This window comes from Microtus oregoni, unplaced genomic scaffold (genome assembly GCF_018167655.1).
Source record: "Microtus oregoni isolate MIOR12 unplaced genomic scaffold, Mior012 000045F_ref0000178, whole genome shotgun sequence".
In the NCBI taxonomy this organism is placed as follows: Eukaryota; Metazoa; Chordata; class Mammalia; order Rodentia; family Cricetidae; genus Microtus; species Microtus oregoni.
Window position 1 is genome coordinate 7,469,621 of NW_024543219.1, and position 20,920 is coordinate 7,490,540.

Genomic DNA, 20,920 nt, shown 5'->3' on the forward strand with positions numbered 1-20,920 from the left:
AGAACTGTTATACAAAAAAAATAAATAAATAAAAATTAAAAAAAAAAAGCAAAGCAAAGCAAACAGCACCCTCTATAGCCTCTGCATCAGCTCCTGCCTCCAGGTTCCTGCCCTGTTTGAGTTCCTGTCCTGACCTCCTTTGATGATGAACTGCGATGTGGAAGTGTCAGTCAAATAAACCTTTCCTCCCCAAGTTTCTTTGGTCATGGTGTTTCATTACAGCAATAGTGACCCTAAGACACTGACTCTACAGAGCGATAGGCTTCCCCCGTGGGAGTTGGCTTCATACTTCTGCTTCAAGTCTGGACATCGGAGCTCTATGCTGTTCTTTTGTGGACTTGTAGAATCCCCTTCACCAGTCTGGGTGTGGTGGCCCACTTTTAATCCCAGCACTAGGGTGGCAGAGACTGAGGCTGGTGGATCTCTATGGGTTTGAGGTCAGCCTGGTCTATCTACATAATTACTTCCAGGACAGCCAGGGCTACATAAACAGTTCTTGTCTCACAAGCAAACAAACAAACAACAACAACAACAACAAAAAAGAATCCTCTTTGCTTGAGACAATGGGTCTGTCTGCCAGCTTCTAGACCAAAACTTCTCCTGATCGCCTGATACAGGGCTTTCCACTAAGCAGAGAACATTGTGTGAAGAAAGGAAAATGAAGGGCTGCAGGTCGAGCCCATAGTGGAGCATTGGTCTAACTCACACAAGGTTATGGGTTCGATCTTTTAATCTTAGCGTTCAGGAGAATAGCTGCTCGTTTAAGGACAACCTGGGCTATGCACTGAGTTTGGGGCCAGTCTGGGCTCCATAGCAAGACCCTGTCTCAGGAAAACAAAACAGAAGGTCACTGAATTGGTTACCTGCTGTCAAACCTGACAGCGAAGTTCTACTCCAAGGATCCGCGGCGGAAGAGAACTGGTTTCTACACGTCATCGTTCTCTGGTCTCTAACATGCTCTGCAGTGTACACGTGCCCCTGCTAATAAATTAAACACGCACACGGCTCCATGGCCTAATGCGTTTGAGAACAGGTAGGCTAAGCACTGCTAATAGTTTAACAGTTGTTTTCTTTGTTTTAAATGTAATGTTGAGTTTTTTAAAGATTTATTTATTTTTATGTGTATGAGTGTTTTGCCTGCATGTATGTATGTGCGCCAAGTGTGTGCCTAGTGCCTGTTGTGGCCAGAAGAAGATGGGTTCCACATGGGCCTTGGGGAGAATCTGCTAACTGGGTCTGCGGGCCAGGGAGCAGACAGGTCATAGCTGTGGACTCACAGTTCTGGAGTTGGTTTTCTTTCTTTCTTTTTATAGAGGGAACCTTTATTTATTTACTTTTACTACACTTACTCACTTGTGTGCATGCATGCGCACGTGTGTGGGCACGTATGCTATGGTGTGTGTGTGAAGGCCAGAGGACACCTCCCACCGTGAAGTCCTCAGATTTTGAACTCTGGCTGCTATGTTTGGCACCAAGTGTCTTTGTTCCCTGAGCCATGCCACTGGAGAGTCCCCCATTCCAGTCTCTGAGCTGGCCTAGGAGGGGACGGAGGTAAGTTGATCACCTGTGTCTCACTTGGGTGCAAAGCCTGCGTTGCATTCTCATCTCTCTATGAATTTAATACCCCACTTTCCATGCCAGTGCCGTACACCTGCAACCCTGCCCGGTCTGTCCCCACCCCGTATTCTTTCTCCTCCATCCCTCCTTTGGGTTCCTTCTGTCTGTCTCCTCTGTGTTCTCTCTGCCTCCGGATCTCCACTTGTCTTCTCATTCCCTCTGCCCCTAGCCTGGCAGCCTGCCCTGTAGGAATGTTAATTAGTATTCATGATTTAATTAATTCAGTAGCTAATTAATGATTGGGGACTGGGGGTGGGGAGCTAGGGTGCTGGGGGGTTGTGAGCCGAAGGTGGCAGAGAGAAGTAGCCGGAGCTGCAGAAGGCATCGCAGATGGCAGTGTAGAGCCTGGCACAGTGCCCACTGCCATGGATGCAAGCACACTTGCACGCACGCACACGTACACATACAAAACCGGAAAGGGTGATCGAGGAATAAAATCAAAAGCAGGGAGAGAAGGGCACAGGGGCCCTGGAAACCAGGGCTGGGGGGCTGGGGGTGGGGAAGACTCTAGATATATTTGAATCTACTCCGGAAGTAGAAGAGTAGGGAAAAAAGAAACAACCACAGGCGCAGAATGAAGAGAGCTCTCCCGGTACCCCACCCCACCCCCACCCCACCCCAGCCACCCCTCCTCCCTGGCATGGGATTCATGGGCACCAGCTGAGGACAGGGTCCCCTCCCTTTGCCTGCCACATAAATATTGGCAACGAGAACCCAGACTCTGAAGGACAGGACATTCCAAAGAAAATAGTTTTCATTTTAAGTTGCCTTTTAATGTATATATATATGTGTGTGTGTCTGCATATATATATATATATATGACATATATTATATATATTTAAATTGCACCTGTTTTGGCATGAGGGTGAAGGCGAGTGAAAGAAGGTGGCCGAGCCGGGAGGAGAGAGAACACAGATGGCTTGGTGGTGGTATGGTGTGGTGAGTTGTGGGGAGGAAGAAGGGGGTGGTACCGAGGTTGGGATGGGTGGAACGAGGACCCTGTCATCCTCCTTTCATTTTACTATGGTTGAAGAAGAAAGAGAAAGAAAGAGAAAGAGAGAAAGGGGGTGGGGAGAGAAGCGAGACAGATGGCAGAGTGGAGAGGCGGCAGCCAGTGCCGGTACTGCCCAGCTTGGGCGGACCCAGCTCTCCCCCCCACCCCGCCTGCCAGCTCTCCAAATGCCACCCTTCCCCCATCTTCCCCTCTCCCCATCCCCCCAGCTTGGCACTGATCTCAGGGAGAGAGAGGGAGGGAGACTGGGCAAAGAGCATCTGTTCCCTCCATTCTCCTAGCTCCATCGGCTGCCAACCTAGGGCCATCGCCTGCCTCCATCACCCCTTCGCCTGCCTGCCTACCACCCAATCCCAAATGGGTACTGGATCAGGTGCCGAATCTGGCTGGCTCCTCGGGTACCAGTCACTGCATTGCTGTGTGTCTGCCACCGCTGCCTGGCACTCATGGGGCCGTGTGTGTGTGTATGTGTGTGCGCGCGCATGTACATGTACGCGTATGCGTGTGTTGTATGTGAGCCTCCTGGGCATGGGTGGGGGTTGGCATTGCATTTGCCACTGTAGCATCCAACTAGAAGGACAGAAGGATGGAGTGGAAGAAGGAGGGGAGAGGTGTGGGACCTTGGAGGAGAGGCGAGGGTGCATGAGTTGCTTCATACTGTCTGAATGCACGCATTGGTACTGCAGCTGCCACCCTTGTGCCCATGGAGATGGGAGGGGATGAGTGGAGGGGGCAGCGACAGGAGTCCTTGTGCTCTGGGAGGAAGGTGCGGCACACAAGAGCTGTTGGCATCACAACTGTTGGGCTTGTGCCCAGGTCTGGGGTTATGGGGACCAGAGGGGCGCGAGGCGGTAGAGAGGGGATGTGCTGCCGCCGCTGTCCCTCCAGAATGAGCTCTGAGAAGTGTTGGACTGTGAAGGAGTTCTCTCTGTTCCAGTCTGGGGAGTGGGGTGAAGGGAGTAGATGAGAAGGAGCCAAGAACGAATGGGAGAGGTAGGAGGAGGCTGTGCCACTACTACCCAGGGAGAACTTGTTTGGGCTGGCAGTGTGGCCTTTTGAGAGGACACTGGGGAAGACAGCAGGGAAGCTGGGGTGTGAGGGAAGCTGGCACTGCCCATGGAGCCTGGCATGGCTCTGGTGTTGTCAGTGCTCCCTCTGATTTGGTTGAGCAGGTTGCTGTGCCAGGAGTTAGGTGGAGAGATAAAGGATGCTTTCTTTGGGAGAATAGACTCCTTTCTGCCAGGCCCTCCTTCCCATTCCCTCTTAGGCATCTGAATGGCAGATGGAGTACCCCGTGAGGACACAATGGAGGAAGCCTGCTATGGCTAAGACCCCCAAGGAAGAAGAGTGGTGAGCCCTGCTGGCCTCCAGCCATTCCCCCGCGGAAGCTGGCGGTATCCTCTAGCCTGGTCTGTATGTACTGTTATTACAGGTGTTCACGGAGGGAAGGGTTTGCATGTGACACTGGGCTGTGTGATGGGAAGGGTAGCCTTTTGTGGCTCCCATTTGTACTGTTCCCTCTTACAAGTGTGGCGGATTTTTCTCCCTGGTGCCTCCCTCTCCCTTCCCCTCTATCTGCCTCCCCCGCTTTTCATCATCACCATCTGGGTCCTACTGCTTGGCACCCAACCAAGTAGATGCTGCCACAATTGGCAGTATCGCATTGGCATGTGACCAGTGACTCAGAGTCTGGCAGTGCGTCAAACCCAAAGCCGCCAAACTTGTTCAAGATACCGCTTGGCGGCCGTGTGCATGGCGGTGCCACAGGCTGGGTGGAGCTCCATGTTGGGAAACGGCATATGAGGTACCCTTCACAGACGGACTGAAGCCCCATTCGCTATTCTCACCTCTGCTGCTCTCTGAATGTGACTCTCAGGTCTTTCTAACCCCAAGAAGGGGATGTAAATGGCACTATACTGTTTTTGAGCGGCTAGGCAAAGGAATCTGGAGTACAGAGGGACGGGGACATTGTCTACAGCCACATCTGAAGCCAGTGGCTGTGGACTTCTCTGGGCAGCTAGGGCAGGAAATAAAAAGGCAGGGTAAAAAGGCCCGGACAGAGACTTGGCAGCTAAGCGGTTACTCAGACAGTCCCAAAAAGAGTGGAAGGAGACCTCAGCTTGGCTGTTAGGGAGTGACTGGGTTTTACCTGTGTATTTCCTGCTGATCTCTGCTTGAGATGAACTAGTCCCCTGTCCTTTGGAAGAATGAGAAGCACTCTAGAACTGGAGAGGTGAGACATAGGTAGACAGGATACCCGGGACTTCTACAAAGACTGAGATTTTATGGTTAGGAATTTCCCAGTGGCACCCCAAATAGGACCAGACTAACTTCTGTTTTTGAAATCTATGCTTGGAAGGAGGCCAGCAATGACGGTGAGAGAGAAGGTGTTGCTTTGAAGGACAATCTCCTCCAGCACCTGTGGTGACATGCTCCAGCCCCTGAAATTTTTAACTTTAAGCTGCCCTATGCAAGAGTCTTCAGTAGCACTGGATTTCCCCAATTCCTGGGTAGGCAGAGGCTATAGGCCATCATGCTGGACGATCTGGAGAAACTGTGTCTGTGGGTAAAGTCAGAGAGACTAGCTGGCTCTAAGAGATAAGGCCTGCTCATAGGAAGTCCATCCTGGGCGGAGCTACGCTGGGCTGGGGGAGTTCTGATCTCGACATCTCTGGAAGTGGACGGCAGTTTCAGAAGAAGCAGGGTTTCCACAGGAGAAGAGAAAGCAAGAGGTCTTCGGTCAGCACGGTGAGTGGACGGTGCTTAAGAACTGTTTTCTGCTGTTAAGACAGAAGCCGCCGTAAGCACACAATACCATCAGATTCTAGCAGACTGGAAGGTTGAAGGTGTTTGTCCAGGTAATGAGGATGATATATCTGAGGACGAGAAAATCGAGTTGGGCAAAGCTTAGTGGTAGAGCGCTGGCCTAGCATGTGTGAGGCCTTAGGCTCCATCTCCAGCACTAAAGGGGAGAAACCTGAAGTCATGGTAGTCACTGTGTGGGAGCCTCCAGCATAGCGGAGTTGTTCTGGGACTGGAGAACTGGGACTGGGCACGCTAGGACAGCATCTCTTAGCCAGCAGCAAAGATCATTTCAGCAGGAGTTTCTGATTCACTTGGCATGGTGATGGGGTTCAGAAATGTACATTTAACTATGATTTATGGTACTAGGAATTGAACGCAGGGCTTATGAGTGATGGGTGAACACTCTGTCATTGAGTTAGGTCCCCCTTTTTGCTTTTTATTTTGAGATGGGGTCTTGCTCAGCTCAAGGCTGGCCTTGAACTAACTCTGCAGTCCAGGCTATCTTGAATATGTGAACCTCCTGACTCAGCCGCTCTAGAAGGTGGGATTACAGGCTTGTACCCCTAGACTAATCTTAGGATATATTTTAAACACTCAGGTAACCATGGTGTAGATGGATAAACTTTAGGAGAGACTGCTCCATGACTTGGCATTCATCTTGGAGGGCAGTCAGTCTCATTTTAATTTTTCTTGTCTTTGAACCTCTGTTTTTCCTTGACCACCTTTCATGGCAAACCGGCGATATATATGTTGTGGAATATGTGCTTATTTGTTCTGAGTGAGGGTAGCTGGTAAACAGCAGAGAGTTGTGATGTGTAGTTAGGACGTGTAACTTGTTAGCACGGTGATTGCAATCGACAGAAGTTATTACAGAAGACCCCCGCCCCCACCTTGATAACATTTTCAAGGCCCCACTTCCTTCTCCTCCCAGTTCTAAGTACTGGCTGCCATATGTTTCTCAAATCTTCCCATCGAGAACCATGAGATCAGAGCTCTGACTGATGTTCTCTGTGTCCCCATGAGATCTCTATGGATTTTGTGGGGGGAGAGAGGTCCTGCTCCTCCCCTGTCTTTTGGAGACCTGGGTGGTGATGTAGGGTCAGCATTGTACAAGGCTGGACCCACGGCAGTATTGGCAAATCCCCACATCTTGCAGACAAGTGCCGCTGTTGCCCGAGTCGTTTGCTGGGTGGGATATGCCCAGTGTGGGGCTTCTTCAGGTTCAGTGAGGATGTTGTGCAGGCTTTGCTATTGTTAGAAAAGAACCATAGATGTACAGATGTGAGCAAAGTGAGCTACTACTGACTGCCCGTTTTTGAAGGTTTTTGTAGGGAAGACTCTGGATGGCTGGGTAAGGCCGTATTGCTCCCCCCACTCTCCTTGACAGGCCCAGCCTCTTTCTGTTCTACCTAGGAACACTCATCCTGCTTCTCCACTAACTTCTGGTCAGACCCCTCTGTCACTGGGGAGTTTCTGGAAACCCATTTCACACTGTCAGGCAATGTTATCTATCTAATCTCTGTTTGTGTTTTGCTTAGAGAATTAGCTGGCTCCTTCTCTATCAAGGGGAGTCACAGGGTGGGCATTCAATTGGGTCACCTAGTTTTGTCACTCCATGTTATGTTTTTGTAAAGTGTGGTGTCTTCCCCCAGGCCTAGAAGCACAGGCCTGTGACCTCGGCTGCTCAGGAGGCTGAGGCCGGAAGATCTGGAGCTTAAGAGCTGTTTGAGCTATAGAGCAAGTGCTCTCAATTCAAGTTCATCTCAAAAGAATGAATTTATTAAAAATTAAAAAAAAAGAAAAAAGGGGTCAGTTGTGCGTGCCTGTAATTCAGGCATGGAGGCCAGAAGACCCAGAGTTCAAGGTCATCCTGGGCTACACAGAGAGTTAAACTTAGTCTACAGGAGACCCTATATTTTAAAAAAAAGTGGGGAAGCCGGGCGGTGGTGGTGCACGCCTTTAATCCCAGCACTCGGGAGGCAGAGGCAGGCGGATCTCTGTGAGTTCGAGACCAGCCTGGTATACAAGAGCTAGTTCCAGGACAGGCTCCAAAACCACAGAGAAACCCTGTCTTGAAAAAAAAAAACCAAAAAAACAAACAAACAAAAAAGTGGGGGTGGTGTGGAAGTGGAGGGGTGTGGTTTAGTGGAAGAGCTCCTGCTTCATGTTCCTGGGGCCCTGGATTTGATCCCTACTTCCGCAAAAGGTGTAGGGTCTTCCAAGAGGTGTGTTCTCTCGCGTTGCTCTTCTCTTCTTCAAACTTAACAGTCTTGGTCTAGCCTTCCTCAATGTCCCCTCTCGGAGTTTCATTTCGTCTTTTCGTATTGTATCCATGCTCTGTTCCTGTGGCTAATGCCCTTATGCCCTTATGCCATGGTGACTGCTGCCATAGTACTGTGGTCTCCCTTCCTAATTCAGTCTCCTAGAAACGGTGGCCGTAGAGCTCCAGGTTTCTGACCAATTTTTGAGATGCATTCCCCCCTCCCCCCCCCACTTCTCAATTCCAGGTTTTCCTGTAACAGAGCCCCAGCCCAGTCCACCCGATTTCAGGTTGATTTCGGACAGTTTTCCGAAGTTTCCTTGACTTCTCGTCTACCTCTCCCAGCTGTAGACGACAATCATTTCTGGCCTCTCCCTCATTAGTTAAAAGTTTCAATGCTAATGGACACTGGGTACATTTTCCTGAGACTTCCTGTTTTGTGAGCTTTTTCTGTTTCTATTAACATGAGGACAATTAGCACACGTGAAGGGTTTAGAGGCAAGAGTCCTTCTGCTAGCCTGCAACCTCAGTTCCTAGAAAGTACTGCTTCTCAATGACAGGAAGGTTATCTTGGGGCATGTTGTTGTTCAATTGTAAGCCTCTCTCTCTCTCTCCCCGCCCCCCCAAGTGTGTGTGTGTGTGTGTGTGTGTGTGCGTGCAGGTGCGCGCATCTCTCTGCAGACCTCGACTGAGGTCCTTCTGAGAATGGACTTGTTTTGTTGGTGGGGTGCTATACACCGAAATCTGCTTCCATTTCATATGTAAATTGTTATTATTCTGGCTTTTTGAGACAGGATCTCACTGCATAGCCCTAATTGGTCTGGAATCCTCTTTGTACACCAGGCTGGCCTTGGGCTCACAGAGATCCATCTGCCTCTGTCTCCTGAGTGCTGGGACAAAAGGTGTCCTCTACCACACCCAGTCCCTTATGTGAATATTTTTATAGGGATGAAAAAAACCAGATAGCAGGGTGATGAGAACTTGGTGACCCTGTCTGACACTAAGGAACAGAAAGAAATCAGCAGCCCGTGCTATCATGCCTAGAGTAACTGGCTTTTGCTTCTGCAAGTTCACCCCAGGGCTAGAGGTTTGGGGTAAGAACTAGTTTTTCGATGATCTGGCTGCATATCTATACTATCTGGCTTCTAAGGCTTCAGATTTCCCATGTTCATCCAGCAAACCTTGCTTTTTTTTGTTTTTTTCTGGTTGAGGACTGAGTACCTTGAGCAAAGACAGGCAAGATCATTTGCACCTCCTGCCTCCCAGCAATGACCCTAGAGTAAGAAGGGACCTGGGTTTGGTGTTTCTTTAGAATTGTGTATGTTAGACATCTAGAACCATGGTGGTTCTGGCTTATGAGGCCCTAGTTTAAGCTTGCTTAGCAGACAGGCAGATGCATTTGCCGGTATTGCCTTGCTTGCCTTTCATCTGTTATTCCACAAGATCCTGCTGACTTGATGGTCACCTCCAGAATTCTTCAGACGCCAGGCCCTCTAGTGTGTTCTGGTGTGTGGTGGAGGGGTCGTGTTGCAGTTGGTGTGGCCAGAGGAGAGGGCTGAGAAAGACTACAGACTGGCGCTCCCTGGGGATCCTGATGACTGGCCTGTCAACAGCTCCAAGGGTCCTGGGAAAGTACAGTTACTCAGGAAATTTTTGTCTACTGCTGTGACTACCTGGTGTGTCCCAGGCCACCGTGTTTAGGTGTAAGAAGGCACAAGGAGAAGGAGTTTCTGGCCATAGTAACCCTTGGTAAAACCAAGGTTCCTCCAACCTAACCAGGCTAGAACGCACGACACGACACCTCTAATTATCCCAAGGCAGGGGTTTACCGAGATTTTCTTTTAAAGTTCCTTCTTTTTCTTTTCTTTCTTTTTCTTTTTTTTATCTTTTATACACAAGTCACATTCCCAGAAAGCAGAGTTAAAAAAAAAACCAAACAAAACCAAACAAAACAAAAATCCAAAAAATCCTTTTTCCTCATACACATGCTGCTAAGAAAATACTTTTATACATAGAATTTGAACAAGTGAGAGAGAAGACTGGGGCTGGGTATGTGGGCTGTGAGAGAGATGCTGGCAGCAGGGACCAGACCACCACGGGCTAATTTTTCTAGGAACTGGCCTTTTTGGTATTAACAGAACTGGTTTCATCCTACCCTCAACTGACTGGAGCTAAAAGTGTCTTAGCTTTCAAAGTGAATGACACAGAAGTTGAAGAATCAGAATATGTGAGAACTAAGGATTTCAGCTGACCCTGCCCGCTTCTCCCTTTCTGCACATAAACCGTTGCTTTAGTGTTGCTGTGTGGCTGGGGGACCCTGCAGAAGCTTAGTTCTAGGGCAGGCGGACACATATCAAATGGGCAACTAATGTATGAAGCCTGGTAGGGGGAAGGCTCCTCAGAGTTAAGGGGAGAGACGAAACAGCTGGAGGGTGTAGGAAATTTTGCAGGCTTTTCTTTGCTAAAACAAAATATCTATTAAATCTATCTTGTGCCATTTGGGCTAGATTTGGGAATTGCCAAAATTACCCCCTGCTGGTCACACATGAGGTAAGACTGGGTGTGGGAAGTGTCCCCGAGGACACTGCCCTCCTACTGTATCCCCTGGAGAGCATGTTGTGCTTCGGGGACCCCACTTAGTACACATCTCACAGGGCCTTCTGCCTGGCAGACAGGCAGACTCTGGGCAACACCTCCAGTGGATGCTGACTAATGGGGGGCTGGGCTGAGCTGGAGGAGCAAGGGAGAGGGTGGAGGACTAAGAGGAGAAAAAGCAGATGGGGAGCAGGGGAGCCTGCAATGGCAAAGGAGGTTCTGGACCATCAGAAACATGCCAGGGGCCCTGGGGAGGAAGACGGGAAGGAGAAAAGGAATGCACATCCTGACTTCGGAAACCAGGACTGCCCGCCCCCGCCCCCCGCCGTGCTCTTCTTCCTTGGGTGGCCACGACTCCTACACTGGGAATGAGATATAGGTGTCCTGACACACGTTCACCTCAGGGGACAGGGCTCATCTCTGTGTTCCTAGTCCTGCTGAGGCCGGGCACAGCCAGGGGAGGGCTACACTGCCTTTGGTCCGGCAGATCCAGTAAGGTCTTAGAGGCATTAGTGCTCAGACTGCAAGAAACTCTCAAATGGGGGGGGGGGGGGGGGAGGAAGACACAAACAGTAAAACAAAACATAAACAAATGAAACAACAGCAAAAAACCAAAAAAAGAAAAAAAACAACAACAAAAAACCAAACCACTTGTTTGATGGGAGTTTTCTTTTCTCTCTCTCTCTGTATAATCAGTTTTTGTTTTTCTTTACTTCATTCCTCTGGTCTCTCCATCTCTCTCGTGCATGTGCACACTCTCTCTTGCGCTTATTTGGTGTGTTTCAGTTTTGTTTTTGTTTTAAAAAGAACTTTGGATTTGCCATGGGTGGGCAGTGTGATCCCCGGAGGCTGGACTGCCCTCGGCAGGGCTAGGGCACCGGGCAGGCCCACAGCTGCTGAGAGGATCTTTGTGTTTAAAGCCTTTGAGAAAAAGCTACTGCAGTTTCCAGGGTATGGGGTGAGGGTGGGTAGAGGGGTCCCTAACAGCGGCTTCAAACAGGAGTCCAGGCCGCAAGGGTTCCTTCAGGTGAGGAGAGGGTCAGGAGGGAGGGAAATGGGGAGAGTGAACAGGGGTGCTTCTCCCCCTGACAGCCTCCAGTTTGGTTAGTTTTATGGGCTCCCTGCCCATCCCAGGCTCCAACCTTAGGAACCAAGTGGGGTTTGGAGTTTGTGAGCAGTCTGTGCTCTGGACAAGGGGCAAGAAGAGGGGGGCGGCAAAGTTGATTTTTTTTTTCACCGCCCTTTTGTCTTGGGTTTTCATTTTCTTCTTCTTTTCTTTCTTTTGGCGTTTTCTCAGTCAGTATAACAGTATGGAAAATGGGATGTGTTTACAGGGGAAGAGGGCTGGGAAGTCAATGGGGAGGAGGCGGAAGGAAGTAGACATGTGTGACAAGGTGGGGTGCATCTGCAAGGGGGGTCAGACTGTCTGCGGGATGGGGAGGAGGCAGGACTCTGCTGGAGGTGGGGTGTGTGAAGCCCACTGAAGGTGGGAATTGACAGACTCCCATGAGGTGGGCAGAGCTGACGGTTGGGGTGAGGGAACCCTAAGGCCCTCTCTTGCCCCATCTTGGTTTATCTGTTTATAAAGCTAGAAGTGTAGAGGTAGTAGTAGTTTTTGGGTTGGGGTCCGTGTGAGGTAATCTTGCTTCCTCTTTGGCAAAAGCCACAGCAGCCGGGACAGCAGTGGCGCTGTTGGTAACGGTGATGGGAGGGCCTCCTGGGGGCGGGGCTGCCTTGCGCCTGTGGGCTGAGGAGCGCAGATGCGAGGCCAGGGCTTCACGCCCACTCAGCAGCACCTCACAGGCCAAACAGTGGTAGGTGCAGATAGGCACCCGCAATGGGGGCGGCATGGAACCCCCAGAACCCCGCCCAAAGAAGCAGAAGGATCTCTGGTGGGCAGTAGCTGGGGCCTCGCCGTCAAATGCCATCTTGCATTGACGGCACAAGTAGCGGTGAGTAACATCCACGGTGGAGATGCCAGCGCTGCCTGTCAGCAGCTCGTCAGCCTCACTGCTGTCCCCTTCCCCAGGAGCCGGCAGCTCAGGAGGCTTTGGGGGTGCTGTGGCTGTAGGCTCAGGGGCTTGGGGTGGTGGCTGGAGGAGGGCATTGGGGAGCAGCCCAATGAGGGTCTGAGGTATCACGGGGTTCATGGGAAATAGCCCCTTCTTCATGCCGTAAAGCTGTTGGAAGTAGGCCCCTTGTAACTGAGGGCCAAAGACAGCTGGTGGTGCTGCCCCGCCTGCAGGGGGCAATGGGAACGGCAGGAACTGTCCCCCCAACAGGGCTGGGACAGTGGCCTTCAACGCTTTCAGGTTCTTGAGGGCATCAGTGGAGGAGTTGGAAAGGGTTGCAACTGGCTTTCGCTCACCAGAGACTTTGTCTCCTGAGGGATCAGTAGCTGGGCCAGGGGTAGGGTCAGTAGAGCTGCTGTTGGTTTGGTTGGACACAGGTCTCTGAGGTAAGGGGTGGCCTGGACCAGCAGTCTGGACCACTGTGGTAGCAGGCAGAACTGAAGAGGCGAGGCCAAGGAGGCCTGAGGAGGCTGCAGGGCCTAGGAAAATGAAAGTGGGTGGTTACTCCTTTCCGACCTTCCTGCTCCAGACTACTGTAACTGCGCACCCCCCCCCCCCCCCCCCCCCGTCCCCCTACCCAGCGGCCATCGCTCTCCACTCTCCTTTTTCCCAGAGCCTGCAGCAAGAATCACTGTGTGGGGGAGAGCCAAGCAGGAAAGGAGGGGCTTATATTAAAGCACCCTCTCTCTCAAGTCCAGTTTCTCCCAGCCTCCCCAGCTCACCTGAATTGAAAGAAGCCATGCTTCCGAGTGGTGGCTGGGCCAGAGTTGGGCCAGGCAAGAGGACAGGAGCCAGGCGAGGCAGGGTCGGGGAAGGCCCCAGAGGCACAGAGGCAGGAGTGGTTGTGGGCGGCGCGGGGGCGGGCGGCCCTTTGGGAGCCAGTGGGGCCTCGGGTGCTGGGGCTAAGTCGTAGCACTTGCTTTCACTCTTCAGCTGGGCTCGGACGGCCTCCTTAAGCTTGGCCAGGTGCTGACGAGAAAAGAGGTGGCCTCGACAAGAGACATAGAAGTCATACTTGACATCACAGTAGGGGCAGTCGGTGCGCTGGGCTGCCAAGGCGCTCTCGCTGCCGCTCCCGTTCCCTGCAAGTGCTGTCCCCTGCAGTTTGGCTTTCTTTTCCTTGGCCCGAGCATTTTGGAACCAGACCTGAATGACTCTCTTGGGCAGTCCGATTTCCTCCCCCAGCACCTCGCACTCCTGCATCGTAGGGGTACGGTAGGCTTCGTAGCAGGCTTTCATGATCTTCAGCTGCAGGCTGCTCATCTGGGTCCTATATCGCCGCTGCCCCATTGCATCTGGAACTCCAGACCCACTTCCTGGTGCCCCACTGGTCCCTCCAGCCCCCGGGGACTCTGGTTCAGCCAGGCTGGAAGTAGATGAATCACTCAGGTCTCCTGCAGAGGGACTGCAAGCCTCACTTTCTGGAGAAGATTTAGACGGTTCCTCTGGGCCCTCATCCTCACTGAGTGCGGGAACTGGGAGGGGTACAGGGGGCTCTGGTGTTGGTACAGTGGCCTCTTTCCCAGGTGTCCCAGGTGGCAGGAATGATAGAGGCCCGGCTGCAGGGGTGACTGTGGGGTAAGGGAAAGCAGGGGCTTCTCTCTTTGGGGCTTCCTTCCCAGAATCATCTTCTGTCTTGCTCAGCAGGAGGTTGAATTTGGGGAAGGGTGCTGGGGTGGGTGTAACAGTGGGTTTGACCGCTGGCCCAGCTACTCCCCCTGGGGTGCTTCGAAACTGGCCTTTCCTCTCTCGGGCCCTGGTATTCTGGAACCAGACCTGCACTACCCGTTTCTTGAGCCCCACCTCCTCAGAGATGCAGTCCAGCATCTTCCGCGTGGGGTTGGAGTCCTGCATGTACCAGCGGTACAGGATCTCCAGCTGCTCGGGCAGGATGGTGGTGCGCAGGCGCTTGTCTTTGGGGGGTTCACCCTCTCCTCCACCCCCTGCTTCACTGCCTGTGGGAGACAGACTGCCATCGTCATGCTTCCGCTTGAGGGGTGTCCCTGTCACTGAGGAGGTGCCTGATACTACGGGGTTCCGCTCCCCGAACACCAGCAGGGGCAGATCGAGGAGCTGCGGTGGCGCGCTAGGCTGCGCTGCACACGGTGGGAAATGCAGTCTGTGGTGAGCAGTCAGGAGGTCCTGGCTGGGGAAGGAAACGGCACACTGGTCACAGGTGTGGGTGGCAGGGGATGGGGGTGCCTTCCCTTCAGGCTCTTCTTTGCCTTCAGGCCTTGTTGGCTCAACTTGGCTTGGGTCCTCCACATCTGCATGTTCTGGTGATGGGCCACCTTGCCTAGCGGCAGGTTCGGGGTTCTGCTCTTCCGCCTCTTCTTCTTCTACCTCTTCTTCCTCTTCCCCTCTCTCTGCCTCCTCCTCTTCCTCAGGAGGTTGGTCATCATAGCACTTCTTGAGGTGCCGAACTAACTCGAAAACACAGGCAAAGGTGGTATGGCAGCGCCTACAGCCGGAGGCCCCCCCAGAGGACCCCCCAGCGGTCACAGACCCGCCCTCACAGGCATTTTTGCGGGCTTTCTGGCGGGCGTTCTGGAACCACACGACCACCACACGGCTAGCCAGACCCAAGAGATTTGCAAGTCGCTCCACCTCTCCATCCTTGGGGTAGGCGCTGGTCTCGAAGAAGGACTGCAGGGCTTGGGTCTGGAATTCAGTGAACTTGGTTCTGGAGAAGCGGCGGCCTGCAGGCACTGTGTGAGGAAGACTGCCTCGAGAGCCGTTGTCTTCCTCCAGGGGCCAGTGTCCTCCTGCCAGGCTTCGCTCCTCAGAAGCGTGGATCCCCGCTACCTCAGGCTCTGGAATCATGAAAGGTGGGCCTATCTGGGGAGGTGACTCCAGGGACCCATCTGGAGGTTTGGGGGGCTCTACTGGGGGTGGATACAGGCTGTCATAGCTCTTCCGAAACTGAGCAGCGTATCGGCTCAGAGCCTCAAAGGGCAGAAAGCGGCGGTGAACATGTTCCTCGTGACTCTTGAGGATAAGCATGTTGGAGAAGAGTTTCCCACAGGCCCCGCAGGCCAGCTTGTCTCCGCCCCCCAGAGACTCTGGGGGAGGAGGTGTTGGGGGAGGGGGCACTGCTTGCTTCCCTTCATTGTACTGAATGACTAACTCAAAGCCGAAATTTTCTAGCAGGGCTTTGGCTGCTGTGCGGGCAGCATCGTTGGGCGATGTGTGGGGTGGTGAAGAGGGCCCTGCTTCATTCCCCTCTTCAGCTATGAGGGGCCGCTCCCATTCCTGCTCAGGCAGCTCAGCCTTGGGGGGTGCGGGAAGAGGAGGTGGGGTGGCAGCCGGTAGGGACAGCATGGGTGTAGGACTGGCTAGTGCCAGCTTGGGCCCCACTTTGAGGTCATGGAGGTAGAAGGGCAGCAGTAGCTGCTGCTGTTGGAGCTTGAGCAGTGAATCTGGAACCAGAGGGAAGGGGGGCAGGACTGGGGGGGTGAAGAGGGGGGCTGGGAACCGGTGCAGGTCCAAGGGAGGGGGTGGTGGAGACAGAAAGGGCAGTCCAGACACGAAGCCACTGGGGTCGGGGCCTTTCTTCTCAGTGCCCACCTCACCCTCAGTCTCGCCTTCCTTGAGTTCTTCTTGGCTGCGCTCCGGTCCTTCAGCCTTGGCATCAGCCTTGGCCCCCCTGGACCGAGTCTGGTGCAGAACTGATCGCATATGGATCTCCAGGGTGGAGCTCTGGTTGTAGGACACTCGGCAGACCGTGCACTTGAAGGGCTTGTCTGATGTAGCGCTGGTGGGTGGGGGAATGCCAGCCTCTCCTCGGGCAGGGCATGATGGGTCAATGGCAGCCTTCTTCATCTTGTGAAGGTGGGAGACGGAATTATAATGAACCAAGAGGATGTTCTTCTGGGTGAAGGACTCCTTACACACAGTACACTTAAAGGGGCGAGCAGGGTCAAGAAATTTGTCCAGGGCAAAGTTGGTGGTCTTCCGATAGGTCAGCGGGTGGCGAGAGTCAGCTGGGGATGGCTCTGCAGAGCGGGGTTCCCCCATGGCTCCTTCTTCCTCTTCAGCCATGGCTGGTGGAGCAGCCACTTCTTCAACCTGGGCATCAAGCTGAGGGGCCAGAGATGAGACTGGAGAAGAGGGCTGCTCAGGGCTTCCTGAGGGCTTCTCTGGGCCCTCAACTGGTGCCGGGAGAGGTTCAGGAGGATCTGGGCTGGCCTCTGGGGTCTTAGAGCTCTCTACAGGAGACAGGGGAGGAAGAACGGTGTTCAAGCTGAGCTCCAGCCGTTGGCTATCCAAAGCCCCTGACTTGATGCCAGTTGTCTTCAGAACCCCTTGATCCCTTTTTCTGCCATTTTGGGAGGTATGCTGAACCCTTCCTTACCTGCTACCTGATCTCTGCTGGGAGTGGGCTCTGGGCCAGGAGTGGGGCGTTCTAGGCCATCTTCCACAGGGGTTGGTGTGAGTCCAGGCAGCATTTTGGTTGCAAAGGTCATCTCTACGGTTGTGGCCTGTAACGTGGGAAATCCTGGTGGTTTTCCATCATTATCCACTACTCCCTACTGCTATTCCTGATCCATTTATTCTGCACCCATATCTGTGCCAAGCTCTCTTCCCCTGGATCCAATGTCCTGTCTAGACAAATCTTCCCCCAACATTGATGCTTTTCTTTGGCTGAGAGACTGGGTAGCTAGCTGCCCTAACCCCCATCCCCAGACCAAAAGTATCTTACCTCAAGACTATCTAGTTTTAACAACTCTTTTCAGGGTTTAGTGGAAGTGAGGGTAATACATAGTTGTCTTCTCTAGGAGTAAAGTCAACTAGGTGCTTAGAGCCACCCCCACCAACTTTATTTTCACACGTCAACTCCCTAGAACGCGATTTTCTTCACATCCTACCCCCAGCACACTGGCCTGGATATTGCTGCCTCTTCCCCTCTTCCTACACTGCCCTGGCGGGACCTTAAGACCATTTTCCCTCGGCCTGCACTCACCACAAGCAGCAGCTTCTCAACACACTCGGGCACCACGTTGTGAAGGTGGCTGAGGTGGAAGTGTAGGGCAGGCCGGCCCATTAGCTGTTCCTGGCACAGTGGGCACCTGTACTTGGGCTGCACAGCATGCTGAGAGAGTGTATGAACCCTCACCTGGTCAGACTCTGGGCTCAGGAAGCTGCAATATGGACAGCAGTATACCTGGGGAATACATATGGGTGGTGGAGAAATCAGGGAAGAGGGGGGACCCACTATTTCACAGTTACTAGGATTCAATGCAACACTCTCCCCATCTCCGTCCTCAGGAGACAAGTTCTGGAAGCTGGCAATTGCACTGGGCTAGGGCAAAGGCCTAGCCCAGACTGCTATTTTGACTCTCTTCTCTGTCAGCTCCCCTCCTTCCACCCCGGGTTCTGCCTTCCTTCTGGTGTGTCTTTCCCCATGGATATCCTCACCAGTCTTCCAGCTGACAGATGGCCCGATTCTAGCCTCTGCCCTGAGTCTGGCTCTCACCCCTACCCCACTGCCTGTCTTTGCTGTGAAATACCTCCTTTCCTCTGGACACTTTCAGACCCGGTCCTCCCTTACCCCAGCCTATTGTGCTTCTTCCAGGCTCTGAACATCTACAGAGGGGTCCTATCTCTTTGCCCTGCAGCTGACTCCTCTCTCTCAGGCTCAGCTGCACCCCATTCTCTTTCCCTTTCACCACTTCTTTTTGTTTGCTTGTTTGGGGTTTTCTTTTGTTTGTTTGTTTTGAGACAGGGTTTCTCCGTGTAGCCCTGGCTGTCTTGGAACTCGCTCTGTAGACCAGGCTGGCCTCCAATGCAGTTTCACCTGTCTCTGTTGGAATTAAAGGTGTGCACCACCACTGCCCAGCTCATGACCTCTTCTTCTTCCTTTATTATTTTTGTTTGTTTGTTTTCTTTTTTTGTTTTTCGAGATAGGGTTTCTTTGTATAGGCCTTGCTGTCCTGGAACTGACTCTGTAGATCAGGCTGGCCTCGAAGTCACAGAGATACACCTGCCTCTGTCTCTCAAGTGCTGGGATTAAAGGTGTGTGCCACCACCTGGCTTTATTTTTTTATGTACATTGGTGTTTCACCTGCATGCATGTTTGTATGAGGGTGTCAGATCCTCTGGAACGGGGGTTACAGATAGTTGTGTCATGTGGGTGCTGGGAATTGAGCCTGGATTCTTTGGAAGAGCAATCAATGCTCTTAACTGCTTGAGCCAGCTCTCCAGCCCCAGGCCGGCCCAGGGAAATTCTGGTCTGTCGTTCAGCGCATTGTGGTCTAGACCTTCAGAGAGATGGAGGCACTAGAGGCCTGCTGTCATCTGAGTGGGTATTTTGCCTGCTGCCCCAGACCAAGCTTCTCTCTCTGGCCCACCTGCTCCTGCTGCTCTGCACTTTCCTAGGCCTGCACCGAGGTGCTCATATTAATGAACCAAGCCTCAGGACAGGTCCTGTAACACACAGGCTGCAGGGAGGAGTTGGGAGGAAGAGAAACTGAGGACTGAGGTATCCCTACATTCTGCAGTGGAGTCTGGGGAGCTGTGAGGCCCAGGATGGCATCTCAAGACCACAGACTTGGAATCTCCTCAGAACCGACACAGAGATCACAAGGCCAGATTGCTCCTGAGTCCTTTCATGTCCAGTCCTGAAGCTCAGAGGCTTGTGGGACTGCCTGTCGATGAGCGGCTTGTTGAGTGCCTCTACTCTTAGGAAGGGGTGCCAGCAGGGTTCTTTCCAGCTTACAGCTCCCTGCAGGAAGGAACATCCTCCCGTAGTCCTATGGGACTGCTCTTGTGTTCTGCATTGCTCTTCCCACCCCGCCGGCTTCCCTCCCCCTCCTGCATCCTTCCAGTTGCTCCCGCTTTTCCCCAAGTTCCCGCCACTCCTTCCTGTCACACCCTGTGTTCATGCTCACAGGCAGGTTTCTGCCTTACTTGCTGAACATACAGAACTAGCCCTCGGTAGAAATTCCCATGTGAGATTCTGAGATAAAATAGCCACAGGCGCAATAGAAGCCTTTAGAACAGTGGTTCTCAACCTTCCCAATGCTGCGCTAGTTACTACAGGTCCTCATGCTATGGTGCCCCAACAATAAAACGATTTTTGTTTTACACCATAGCTGTGATTTTGCTACTGTAATGAATAATAATGGCTTCAGATGACCCAAGGGGTGGCAACCCACAGGTTGAGAACCACTGCTTTAGAGTACAAGATCTCAGTAAAGCCAGGCCCCCACCTTCATCATCCCAGTTACCCCAGTTCTGACCGTGATCTGGTTGGCACTGTCTGTGGAAGGGCCAGTTCTGTCCTCTGTCACTCCAGAAGCTGAGGGTAAGAGGAGAGGAGGTTAAAGTACCCCTTTAATTCTCCCCCTTCCTGCATAGCCCCTACTACCATAGAGCTTTCAGGGTAGGAAGCAGGCTTCAGAGAATGGAGAACGGGCAAGAAACTCAGCAGTTGGGTGGGGCCTGGCAGGGAGGGCTTCTGGGTTAGCCAGGGCTGGGTCTTCATAGGGGCCAGGGAGATGCCTGGGCCACCACAGCCTGTTTGCCCTTTCTTTTCTCTGATCAATTTTTCTCCTTCTGGGAAGGAGGTCTTTTGGGGTGTCTGGGAAGGCGGTCTTTTGGGGTGCCTGGGCTTCTGAAGGACTCCATGAACATCCCAGGATACACAGTAAACTGGATGGGGGAGACGGGCCAGAGGCTCACCCAATTGTTCTGTCTTGTTCTGGGCATCTTTCTCAGAGGTGGGTGGCTTAGATGAGGGGGTGTCAGTCTTCCCTGTGTGGGGTGGAGACAGAGTCAGCACAGCACCATGAACACTGGGGAAGGAGGGAGGACTCAGGGCAGAGGAAGCAGGACCAGCAGCCAGTTGGTGAAGGAATGGATGAGTAAATCAGGAGGCAGGGAAGGATGAAAAGCCGCCAGGAGAGACACAGTGGAACAGCAGGGCAAGCCTAACACCCCATCCCTAGCAACAAGCCCCACAACAGGACTGGACTAAACTTGGCCTCCTGGCCTGCCTGACCCTGGAAAGGGGAAACCCCAAAAGTGTCGTGGGAGGGGCCCTGCAAATGCTGAATGAAGCAGTGGCGGCTGTAGTGACCAGGAGCGATGGGCAAGGACATTACCACTCAAGTAAGAACTGACAGATGTGTAGGAATTTATTTTCGGTGGCAGCCTAATTAAAGTGTTAAAAGTTCCTTAACTCCATTCAGCCTTGCACCAAGATCGTTAGCTATTGATCTGGGCCCCTCCAGCACTTAACTCCAGCCAGCGTATTGGCAATTCAATTAGCACCAGTCAATGCTGCCTGTTCCTGGTTCCTGCTGCCCTGCCCTCGCCCTCACCCACCGCTGGCCTCTCCAAAGCCCAGATGCCCATGCCCACCTCTGACAGCCCCTTCCAGGCTCTTCTCCTGCACCCTCTGGATCAATGGCGCCTGGCTGGCTGTTCCCGGCCTCTGCTGGAACAACCTCTGCTGCCTAAGGGGGTCTCTAAGCCCAGCCTTGGGGCTGAAGACCTCCTAGGAGACAGGAAGAGGCTGGGAAACTTGTTGGGGCCTCTTCCCATCCCTGTTGCCTT

At 52.8% G+C, this 20,920-nt stretch overlaps 2 protein-coding genes across 10 annotated transcripts in view; one reads left to right on the plus strand and one right to left on the minus strand.

Annotated features, from left to right (window-relative positions):
* The first annotated feature begins 3,222 nt into the window (after nt 1–3,222).
* The window catches only part of Thtpa (thiamine triphosphatase), a 46,887-nt gene continuing 29,189 nt past the window's right edge, over nt 3,223–20,920 (plus strand). For 2 of the 6 annotated variants that reach the window (XM_041633875.1, XM_041633878.1), the window contains exon 1: nt 3,599–4,038. The gene's annotated coding sequence lies outside the window, so the exon portion shown is untranslated. Of the gene's footprint in view, nt 3,241–3,598; nt 4,043–4,988; nt 5,378–20,920 lie in introns of those variants that run through there. The other 4 variants (XM_041633868.1, XM_041633867.1, XM_041633872.1 and 1 more) reach the window with 4 other exon arrangements.
* Nucleotides 10,919–20,920, minus strand: part of Zfhx2 (zinc finger homeobox 2) — a 33,058-nt gene continuing 23,056 nt past the window's right edge. For 2 of the 4 annotated variants that reach the window (XM_041633857.1, XM_041633858.1), the window contains 6 exons: nt 20,045–20,116; nt 19,603–19,661; nt 17,325–17,525; nt 16,716–16,842; nt 13,084–16,569; nt 10,919–12,840 (listed from right to left, as the gene is read on the minus strand). In XM_041633857.1, coding sequence (XP_041489791.1) covers nt 11,870–12,840; nt 13,084–16,569; nt 16,716–16,842; nt 17,325–17,525; nt 19,603–19,661; nt 20,045–20,116 — 4,916 coding nt within the window. In that variant the 3' untranslated portion in view covers nt 10,919–11,869. The remainder of the gene's footprint in view (nt 12,841–13,083; nt 16,570–16,715; nt 16,843–17,324; nt 17,526–19,602; nt 19,662–20,044; nt 20,117–20,920) is intronic. The other 2 variants (XM_041633859.1, XM_041633860.1) reach the window with 2 other exon arrangements.